We start from the raw sequence: 11,413 nt of genomic DNA, 5'->3' as shown, positions 1-11,413 counted from the left end.
TCTCAGCATGTTTTAGAACGAGGGAAAAGAGCAGCCAAACAGAACCCCTCCACACCACATGGCAACAGGCAAACAGCGCGCAGAAGCCACTCCCGCCAGCGTCCATCCCCTTCCAGGCACGGCGGGGATAAACTGCTGAAAGGAACGGACCACCGCTGAACTACAGCAGCAAAACCGCCTCAGTAACGGAGGCGAAGAGGAGCAACAAGCACCACACGAATGAAGATAAGAGCGGGCAAACCACCCCCTTCCCGGCGCATGCGCGGCACAGCCCGAGCGCCCAATCATCGATCGCTGCCGGGCAGGGCCGCCGCGCAGTCCAGGACGCGGCACGCCGAGGCAGCGATCGTGCGCGCGGCCGGCGGCGCGCTGACGGGACAGCCGCTGGCCCCGGGGGCGGTGCCGGCCGGGGGCGGTGCCGCGCCAACCAAAACACCGGCACGCCCCGGCAGCCCTTGCGCCGCCACCACCGCCACCGCTTTCCGGTGGGGCCTAGTCTAAGGGAGTGAGGCGGGCGACCCCGTTGCCGCCGCCGCCATCGCCATGAAGCTTCGTGTGCGAATGCAGAAGCAAACGGCGCCACTGGAGGTAGAGGGGGCGGAGCCAACGCTGGGGGAGCTGCGCGCGCAGCTGCGCCAGAGCCTGCTGCCTGCCTGGGGGTACAGGTAACGTGCGGAGCGAACCAGATCGGGGTCGGGGGTGGGGGGGAATGAGGGGGAAAAGCGTCTGGGGAAGGCGGTGGCCGCGCGCGCGCGGGGCTTGGCCTGGCAGGGCCGTACCACGCGTTGGGCGGGGGGGTGGTGGCGGCGGTGGCGGCGTCGGCGGTGCTGCCCCCTGCAGGGCGGGTGCTGGCGGTGGGGCCTGTGTGCGGTGTCCCGCCGAGGGGCACCGGGGCAGAGCCGGGGTTATGGGCAGCCCATCGCGGGGGTTATAAACGATCCCAGCTGGAGGTTTTGCCTTGTTCTCGGGGTTGCTGACTGGGTCTCCACTGCCTGAGGTGGGGTTTGCGTCATGGCCGGTCGCTGCGGGGATAGAAAGCGAAACTTGCTTTGGGAGAAGCTCACCTTTGATTGGGTGCGGTGTGCTAATGCTTCGCTATTGAAACACATTGGTAGCACCGCACTGTGCCGCACCACAGCGTGGACAGGGGAGATCTGAAGTTAACTGCTTGTTTTGCCACAGTGGGTGTGTTACATAGCTTATACTGGATAGCTGCTTCTGTGCTAACCAGTTTTGTTTCTGTTTGGTTTTATTGTGCTTACTCTGAAACATCTTAGTACCCTCAGTTGTAACTAGCATTCTGGCCTTTCGAAATGAATGTTTTGCTTAATGAGAAAGCAGGGTGGTCGAGTCTGCAACACTCTCTTGTTTTTAAATAATCTCAGCTAGTAGTTTATTTAAAGCTTGTTTTGCTAGGTGTGATACCTTCTAATTTAGAGGGCACTTGTTTGCTTTCCTTCGTAACTGTTTTATAAACATTTAATAAAGTGAAGTTATACCTACCAAGCAGCTACAGCCACTTAAAATGTGCTTGGAGAAAAACATAATTAAATACCATATTTTTTTCTTCACTCTTTCTCTAATATATGGCTGATTATTAATGGATTAAAACTCATGGCATAATACTGTTGTAGTATGCAGTCCCAGGTGCAGTCCTTATGTTTCCTTACCTTTTTATTTTGCAGTCCGGATACTAGGTTTGCAATAACATTGAACAGAAAAGATGCTCTCACAGAAAATGAGAAAACATTAGCTTCGTATGGGATTGTTTCTGGTGACTTGATATGCTTGCTACTAGAAGAAGCAGATGGACAACCCAATCTACCTCCTTCGTCTACTTCTCACCCACTTCAGAATGGTCATGAGCCATCCAACCAAAGTCAGGCCAGCAGGCCAAAGGAAGGGCAAAATGAGCAGTCTGATCACCAGAAAACTCAGGTGGAAGTTCAAAAGTGTGATGAGAGGGTAAGTACATAAAAATTGAACTGTCAACACAAGGCAAAACAAAGAAATTATGTCAGTTGCTGTTCTACACAGTAGAGAAGATCTTCAGAGCATTGGCTCCTTATACTTGTCTGATACATATCCAGTTATTTGGCTATGTACACTGTGTATACATAGCCAGTTATTTGACTATGTATGTTCCCTGTTTATTTAGCTGAAAGATTCTGACATCTTCCTTCAAAATTATAGTTGATGATGGCAAGAAAGTTTCAAAGCAAATGTCATTGTAGAAGAACTGTGGAAGTCTGAAAATCTGTTTAACTGGGGCTGTGTGCTTTGCTGTTAATGAGAAAGGAAGTTCCATGTGTGGATGGCCATGCCAGGCTCATAAGGGTGTCTTGTGCCACTGGGCGTGGATGTGGGGTAGAAATAGCTACAGTTCCTTTAGACAGTTTTTTTTCATGACCCTTCGCTTAGATAGATCGACTTATATTTTTCATTCACCACTTCTTTTTGTGTCTGTGGGTGGTTTTATCAGTTAATGTGATAATATGGTATGATTTAGTATAGAAGGAAGCCACGATAAAATCACTCAGTGATTACTTTTTTTTTTTTCCCCAGCTATTTAGGCCTGTTGTGTTTCTAAGTGGCCCAAGTTATTATTTTGGTTACTTGCCATACATGTTGGCTAAATTTAAATAAATGATACTGTAGTGAGTAAATTGCTCCTGTGCATGTTGTAAAAATTCTAATGAAGGTTTAATACATTATTATCACTTTGTCTTCAAGTAGTATAGTCAGTAACATGACAGACTTTTATGGAGGGCTTGCATTATAAATATCAAAAATCAGGGAGGCTATTTGTGTAATCCTGGTCTCCAGTTGGGATATGAGAAAATGAAGGTGTAATGAATCTCTTCAATATGGGAAATCAGTACAGGAGACTTGGTGCCTGTGAGGACTGGAATAAGCAGACTAGTAATGTTGATGCATATAGATGTAATTTTCTGAACAGAGGTATATTTTTCTCTCCCTTGAAGGCAGGATCCAGCCTAGAATTTCCTTCAGGATTAGTCCCAGAAGATGTTGACCTGGAAGAAGGTACAGGTTCCTATCCCTCTGAACCCATGCTGTGCAGTGAAGCTGCTGATGGTGAAATACCACACTCCTTAGAGATGCTTTATCTTTCTGCTGAGTGTACCAGTGCCGCTGATGCCTTGATCGTTCTACTACATCTTCTCATGATGGAGACAGGCTATGTACCTCAGGTAGGTGTGGAACCAAACAGGAAGTTCCTTGGTCAGTATATGACAGTTGTGAAATACCATGGGAATGTGTGATACAAGATGCATCTGAAGATCTGCTTCTGTCTTTATATGTCACAGAATCATAAGAATGGTTTAGGTTGGAAGGGACCTTAGGGATCATCTAGTTCCAACGCCGCTACCTGTGTTAGCTTAGGCTTTGGTGCCAGTAACCTACAGAGGTGTTGTATTTGAGCATCTATGGCAGTACCTCTGTTACCATGTATAAATTCACCTTCTCCCCTTAAATTTTCAGATTTGAATTGTATGTTTGCTAATGTGTGCCTGAATATCATAGAATCATAGCAAAAAAAGACTTTGTCTCAGAGAAGATGTTTAAATTCTTGTGTCCTTTCTTGCAGTGAGGCTAACTAGGCACATGTGGGGGTTGCTTTAGGTGTCTGGTTGGCCGATACCAGTTTAATGAATCTGCTAAGTTGATTGCATGCACATAGCCTGAAACACTATCTGAAGAATACATTTGCCACTGGGAAGAATGTTCTTGTCATTGAGTAGGCTTGGCAGTAGAAAAAATGATTGTTTTGCAGATTTCAGGGGAAAGGGTGAGTCTTATTTGTACTTGCGATTTTGTTATTCCTCTCTGTGATTCCATTTGAGCCTCTTCATACTGAAATTGAAAGGAAAAACTGTTAGTCTGCTCAGATGTTCAAATTAATTTCAAGCTGTGGTTCTTCAAGTCTTGTCAGACATCTAAGCTTCACATAAAAGGTGCAACAACGTGTTTTATTCAGCAGATTAATGTACATGCAGAAGTTGTCAGAATGTTGAAATGCATGACAGAAAATAAATAGGTGTGAGTGCTCATAGAACAACCTTTCCTGTCAGAAACTCGGACCGGACAGAAAATTTCTAAACTTCACCTTAGATTTGCTGTCACTCTGGGGAAGACAGTATGTATTCATAGATGAATTGGAAGGGACCTTAAAGCTCATTCAGTTCTAACCCCCTGCCACGGGCAGGGACACCTTCCACTAGACCAGGTTGCTCCAAGCCCCATCCAACCTGCCCTTGAACACTGCCAGTGATAGGTCAGCCATAGCTCCTCTGGGCAGTCTGTGCCAGTGTCTCACCACCCTCACAGGGAATAATGTTTTTCTAATGTCTAATTTAAATCTGCCCTCTTTCAGTTTAAAGCCATTCCCCCTTGTCCTGTCACTACATGTGCTTATATCTTGTGATTATAGTCTGTGTCATAATGTGCACTGGGACTAAACTTAAAGAGTTAATTGCAAGCATAAATCTGGTATTTCCTAACTTCTAATCCTCTTTTTTTTTTTTAAACCCTTCAGCTTTGGTATGTGGCTAAAGTGTGTCAGTGTGTTATCTCTTTGTGTTTTTAGGGGACAGAAGCCAAGGCAGTGTCTATGCCAGAGAAATGGAGAGGGAATGGTGTCTATAAACTACAGTACACACATCCTCTTTGTGAAGAAGGTTCTGCTGGTTTGACTTGTGTGCCTTTGGGAGATCTTGTTGCTGTTAATGGTAAGATAGTTGAGTTTTTATCCTGGGTACACATTGAATATCACTAGTGTTTAGTGAGTGAGAACTTAAATGTGCTTCTGTGCACTCTGTTTAAAACTGCAACTTGATTATCAGTGTTGCTGAGGTCAAGAGCTGGCACTTCCTAGTGCTGATGGCATTTCCTGGATCAGTGTTAACTGTTTCTCTCTCTCTAATCATAAAAGATCAGTCCTTAGGGGATTCAGCTGTCCTTTTCATTGCAGTGTGGTAGAGATCTGTTTCTTGTCTCATTTCATAGGACCTTCGGTATACTTGCCAAATATTAAAAGAAGTAGCTTTGTTCCAGCTACAGTATTTTGTCTTTTCTTATGTTCTTTGCAAGACTTATAAACAACTTCCAGACTATTTGTTCTTTAGCTTTAATTTTTCCTGTAGCATGCTGGCAATTTACCCGTGGTCTATTTTTTTGAAGCGACTTCCATATCACTTGGAGGGGTGTTTTTGTCTTTTTCCCCATTTTCATATTTTATTGAGCATTAGAAAAATTCCATGGTTCTGCAGAGCCAATATTAAACTGGGACTTGATTTGAATTTCAAGGTATCCTAAATTAAATTCATTATGTTTGTTTGTAAAATTTGTAACCGATTGTGCCAATTTGTATGAGCACATATATTTTTCTCAGAACATGTATACATCCTGGTCAAATTGTTTTAACCAAGTCAGGTTAAGGTTAAATGGAGGACAGTGTTACAGCTACCACGCATATAGTGTTCATATAGTAAGTTTGTTGAGTCTTTAGTTAATATTTTTTTAATGACTGGCTTATAATAATGGCTTTCTGTATAGCTTCTGTAGCTGTGTTACATCTCTTCTCATGTGGTAGAATTGTTCTTATTTTCTGTCACCAAGGTCTTTGTTTATTCCCTGCTATTTTATGTTCCATTTTGTTTTTCTGAAATTATTTGTCTAACTGCTTACTATTAGTTAGGTATTTTCCTTGAGGGGATATGGTAAGGAGCAAAGTCGAGCATCTCCAAAGAGTAAGGCATTAACGAAGTAGTCTTTGTCATCTCTCAATGTGTTTTATGTTTTGAAATGTCTTTTTTTCTTGTATTTGCAGCAACATTAAAAATCAACAAAGAGATTAAAGGTGTTAAGAGAATACAGCTATTGCCAGCATCCTTTGTTTGCTTTCAGGAGCCAGGTATGATTGAGCTATGATACTTGTAGTAAGTAAACTGTAAAGTAAAGAAGTGACACAGTGGATAGGAATATATTTCAGCAGAGGAACAAAATCAGTATAGAACAGCAAAAAAAAGGAATAAAAGTGTGGTTGCCATTTAGCTTAACTACAGCTTTGTAACAAAAGGAATTCAGATTGTATTCATTTACATTTGTTGTTACAATGATTTAAATTTCTTAGATTAACAGTGTGAGGAAAGAGCTTCACAAAGCCCGAGTCATCCTTTGGCCCACATGCTTATTATTTATGAGGTCCTAAGCACATACGTGAATCTCTGGGGCAGCAGTGCTGTATTATACCCCCTTTAAGCCTGGCAGCTCAGGACTTCAGAGGCTGATAGTACCTACACTCTTGTTGTGGCACCATAATTGTTACGTACTTTTTGTCAGAAAAACCTGTGCTGACCATGTAGCACTATCCAGAATGCCAAAATTAGAGGGAAGACTAAGGTGGGGGAGGAGAGAAGGGCAGACAGATGTTGGTCCTTGTGAGCATAGACCCAAATAACCTTTTGTTCTCTGAAGTATGTGAACAGCTTTATGGCAGTTGAGGCTGACTCACAGTGCTACACTGTGTCCTGGGTATCCCCAGCTGCTGATGTACAAGTCTAGCAGAAAGGCTTTAGAAGAATTAACTGAGCACTGAAATGTGTCTGATACAACGATGGAGTCTTCTGGCTCCCGTTTCCTCAGAGAACAGAGTAGAAAACCATTCCTGTCAGAAAACTGAGTATTTTGGGCATTTACAACGTAGGCACATGTTACACGTGAGCTTTGAAATCTGACAAAGGAAGCTCTGCCAGCATAAGAGTTGGTTTGTTTGTGAAGAACTCAAGTATTTCTTCTAGTGGTGCCTTTTAAGGCCAAAGGAAAGCCTCACCTGACTGTGGAACTTGTCTGGTTTCTCAGTGAATTACTTACTGCATGCTAGTTACATTCTAACTGCATAGCTGTTCTCATCAAGATTACAAGCAGGTTACAGTTTTGCTTGTAAGAAAACCATTATTCTTCTTATCTTACATCATTTTTGCATTACAACCTCCTGAAGTTAAGCTTTTTACCTCTCTTCTATGACAGAAAAGGTTGCAGGTGTTTACAAAGACCTTCAGAAATTATCCCGTCTCTTTAAAGACCAGTTGGTTTACTCTCTTCTGGCAGCTGCCCGACAAGGTGAGAGAACATATTTACAGTTTGGGATGGTACTTAAGTTTTGAGGATGGAAGGAAGGACTTCTATCTGAAGCCTTGAGGGAAGAGTGTTAGAAACTGCTGTTCAGTGATATAAACAGTAAGCATAAAGTAATCTATACATTCTAAAGAAATTATATTAATCTTTGTATCCTAGAAAATGTTAATATAGTGGTAATTTCCTGATTTTAATTTTTGATTGCTCTAGTCTCACTTGAGAGACTGAAGTGGAGTGGCTGTTTTCCACACTTAGCAGTGAGAAAATCACATCACAATAACTTCATGGCAGTAGATCTGTAGTTTTGATCCATTTCTTTGGCAAAGCAGAAAGACTTATGTTGCATCATGTTTGGAATGATCTTCTCAGTAACTGGTCATTGAGGGTTTGGAAAAGATGGTAGGAAGTAACACAAGCTGGTGTTTGTGCAGTGGTAGGATGCCAGGCTTTCTCTGCATAGGTATTGCCATAAAAGTTCTCATCTTTAAAGATTACTCAGGAGAATTTTCTCTAGACTTCAGTGCAGGAAGGTTTTATGTGAAGTATGTGCTCTGTATTTGATGTGGTTTTTGTGGGCTCATGAAATTGGGAAGGTCTTTTTTTGTGAGCTATCCCTTTGTTCTGTAGCCTGTAAACATAGTTAGATGTGTGGAATGTTTCTGAGGCTTAGTGGCCAATAGCAGTCAGTATAAAGTGCCATCTGCCCTATTTTGTGCACTCTGTAAATGCACTTAGAATTGCAAGAGATCTGTTCTACAAGAATTCACATCAGTGCTTTGAGAAAGTTGGTGTAACTCAGGCATCAAATTGAAATGATTTAAGGGAAAGACTATAATGTCCTTTCTTTTAGGGCCTTTAGAAATAAACTCTGCACTGCTTATGTAATTCTTCTGTTTTCTGTACTTTGTAGCTCTGAACTTGCCAGATGTGTTTGGGTTAGTGGTCCTTCCTCTTGAGCTCAAGCTTCGGATTTTCAGACTTCTGGATGTCCGTTCACTTATCTCTCTCTCAGCTGTTTGCCATGATCTTTACACAGCTACAAACGACCAGCTTCTATGGAGGTTCATGTATCTGCGAGACTTCCGAGGTAATGCTGAGACACATGTTTTTGTACTTACATTCTCACGTGAGCAGAGGGGTTATGTGTGACAGATTTTGATAAGATGCTCCTCAGGCAACCACTTATTATTATTAAACACTATGACTAAACACAGTCATTTGTGGTGCTAACCATACAGATGATCAGGTGTAATTCATGTGGATTCACAGTTTTCTGCTGGGAAAACTGTTGACAATCTGCTGAGCCATTACTGATGAACCACATAGTTCTTCCTGTTGTGTGGTGCAGACTTACCTTGTTTTCACCTGTATCCCCTGCTACCTTAGTGTACCAGCTGTTGCAGATACTAGGAAGTAAAGAGATATTTCTGCTATAATTTCTCACAATAGATTGAGGAAATAAGGTGATAGAAATCAAAGATGGGACAGTGTTTGTGGGATTTCTCTGCTTAGTAACTTTTGGAGGTGATGCTTTATGTAGAATAGGTGTGCAAGTAGGCTACCTATTGAATGGTCCTGGAGCTTTTATATTTTTTAAGATACTTTTTATGAAAAATGTATTGACCAAAAATTTTTTAATCTCTTGATTCTTTGAATTCTGAAAAGACTGTGCATATCTGTAGCATGAATGCTGCTTAAAACCAAAATAGATTGCTCTTCTTAATTTTTCACTTCTTGTTGTAGATCCTATTGCAAGGCCTCGTGACACAGACTGGAAAGAAGTAAGTGCCTTTTTTTATATCATCTCTTGGAGATTAGTGTCCATGGGCTAACTTGAGAATAAAGCAAAGGCTTTGGAAGGCGGAACTTTGAGTTAATTTTTAGTTTAAACTGTGTTGCTCTGTGTACACATGTTGAGTTTGGTCAGAGTAGAACACAACATCAAGTTAGATGATGCATGTCCAAATTTTGAGTTACAGGTCTTCCAAAGATGCTGTGTTTGGCCTTTGTCAGGTGGGGGAGTTGCTGTTCTGGGTTTTCAGACTGGTGAGGAGTGCTTTTCTGCTGCAGAACTGAATGCTGTTGCTGAAGCTGGAATGCAAAGCAGTTACAGAGCTTTAAGATGCCTTTGTTTTCTGTCTGCAGCTATACAAGAAAAAGTTGAAACAGAAGAAGGAGGCCCTCAGATGGAGGCACATGATGTTTCTGCCCCCTACACCACATCCAATCCCCTTTCATCCCAACCCATTCTATCCTAATCCCTTTCCTCCCAACCCATTCCCATCAAACCCAATCTATCCCCCAATGATCATTGGTGGAGAATATGATGAAAGACAAACACTTCCATATGTTGGAGACCCAATTAACTCACTCATTCCTGGCCCAGGAGAAGCACCAGCCCAGTTTCCTCCATTCAGACCACATTTTGACCCAATTGGGTCTTTGCCAGGAGCAAACCACACACTTCCAGGACGAGCTGGTCCCAGTGACAGGTTTCCACCTAGACCCAGCCGAGGCCGCCCCATGGACATTCGCCGTGCATTCATTTGATTGCTGCATTTTCCTTCAGTGAGTTTTCTAGTCCCTTAGGTTGCTTTTTAACTGCAGGAGATTGCAAATCGCAGGCACTAACTTCTGCCTTCTTTTCTGATTGTAGCAAGAACATGTGTGCATGGTAATGTTTCAACCACTAAGGCTGGGTTTGTTTTATGCTCTGGTAGTATTGTTCCACCTGGCACTAAGCTCTGTTTCACAGAGCTACAATGTAGGACAGTTTGTTTTGCTCTCCCCTGCCTTTGCCCTTAATAATTGTCTGTGAAGTGCTACTTAGAGACCAGAAGGATACCAGCCAAGTAATTTGCTGCATCAGATAAAGAGCACTTTAAATACAAACCCTATACTTGTCTGTCTTATTTGAAGAATTTTATTAAATTGCCAGGAAAAATGATGTTGTTTTAAAGTCAGCCTGGCTAATAATCTTTATTAACAAAGAAATGTACAGAGTTCCATGTAGAACAGGATACTGCCACTGTTTGGTAGATACGGGTTTGTGGAAATTTTCAAAGATGTTTCCTTTTTTCTTTAATGTTTTATTAGGTAAAAAGCATTTTTGTATTGTTACTTAATACACAAAGAGTACAGGGAAGGGGTTTTCTTTACAATGGAAATAACAGAACACAAATCAATTTGTTTTACAAACAACTGAGTAAAGTCATGCTACAGTGCAACTCAGAAGTCTGAACAGAAGCAGAGCAATTTTACAAAGAACCAGCAGCAAAACTTTAGTCTTCTTCCTTGACTTTACAAATAAGGAGCTGTAATACATGGCTGCACTTACTGTGTGTGAACTGAAACTGGTGCAAAAAATCTGTCTTTTCTCCTGCATAACTTAAGGAATTGAATAGGTTGACCTGGTTGCAGTGGAAATGGGAACCCAGCAGGAGAAGTGGAACCAATTCTGACTTTACTGCAGTAAATGCCATTTAATTCCGTTGCTTGAGTATCAAAATATGTCTTGCCAAGAGGAAATGTGTTGTAGGAATTTATGAGCACCTTTCAAGTGTTGTCTTATTAACTAACGAGCAGATGACAAGACCACTGTTAAAGTTGTCTGATCAGACCTGCAGGCTGATGTTGGAGCTGAATTAAAGGAAGACTGGAATGACTAAACTTTGCTAGAACTTCTTATTTCTTACATATTTTTTTTAAGATGGATTGACCTCAGTGTTCCTGTAAATGTAAATTGTACTGATGACTGTTGTGACAGCTGATACTGTTTTCTGAAATATTTTTGGAATTCCACTAGTGAAAATGGAATGACACTTCCTCTTAAATACAAGCTATTTAATGGGTAATACTTATGTGCTTTTTCAGGTGATATTTTAGTGATTCATCATCTTGTTTTGTATAAAATCAGCTGACTTCGGTAGGGCCAGGAAGTTTTGCCATTAACTCCAGTGGAAGTAAAATATAATACCTTATTTTGCTGTCAAAAGTTGTATTGCTTCTTTCTTCCCTTTACTATTTCACAGCAATGGCATGTGCAAATCCTGCCATAATTAAGCACCTAAGAATCTGGGGACACCGGTTTCCCTTCAATACCAAGATTAGCTTCAGTTTTTAACATCTTCCTGCAGTGGTTGAATTGCCTTGTTCCAATGAGTGTGCCCCATGCTGCTCTATAGTTGAGTCCTCCCTGCCATGAAAACAGCATCATTATACTTCTGTCAGGCTGATGCCACAGGTTCTGTTTATC

At 41.9% G+C, this 11,413-nt stretch overlaps 1 protein-coding gene across 1 annotated transcript; it reads left to right on the top strand.

Annotated features, from left to right (window-relative positions):
• Window positions 1-398: 398 nt before the first annotated feature.
• FBXO7 (F-box protein 7) lies at window positions 399-11,152 on the top strand. The gene is made up of 9 exons (XM_062602733.1): window positions 399-665; window positions 1,686-1,965; window positions 2,985-3,212; window positions 4,610-4,751; window positions 5,852-5,935; window positions 7,051-7,143; window positions 8,069-8,245; window positions 8,902-8,939; window positions 9,304-11,152. Exons 1-9 carry the CDS (start codon window positions 544-546, stop codon window positions 9,706-9,708), a joined length of 1,569 nt encoding a protein of 522 aa, XP_062458717.1. The 5' UTR covers window positions 399-543; the 3' UTR covers window positions 9,709-11,152.
• The last annotated feature ends 261 nt before the right edge of the window (window positions 11,153-11,413 follow it).

This window comes from Pezoporus occidentalis, unplaced genomic scaffold (assembly GCF_034315485.1).
Source record: "Pezoporus occidentalis ecotype Australia unplaced genomic scaffold, CSIRO_AGI_Poc_V1 ctg78, whole genome shotgun sequence".
Taxonomy (NCBI): Eukaryota; Metazoa; Chordata; class Aves; order Psittaciformes; family Psittacidae; genus Pezoporus; species Pezoporus occidentalis.
The sequence above is the reverse complement of the archived record's forward strand: the minus strand, read 5'-3'. Positions and strand labels throughout refer to the sequence as shown.

Excerpts from the sequence above, each read along its gene's own strand:
- FBXO7 (XM_062602733.1), top strand. The coding sequence starts at position 544 with ATGAAGCTTCGTGTGCGAATGCAGAAGCAAACGGCGCCACTGGAGGTA. Across the intron at positions 666-1,685 it reads CTGCCTGCCTGGGGGTACAG|TCCGGATACTAGGTTTGCAA; the intron begins GTAACGTGCGGA and ends TTTATTTTGCAG. Across the intron at positions 8,246-8,901 it reads GTATCTGCGAGACTTCCGAG|ATCCTATTGCAAGGCCTCGT; the intron begins GTAATGCTGAGA and ends TTCTTGTTGTAG.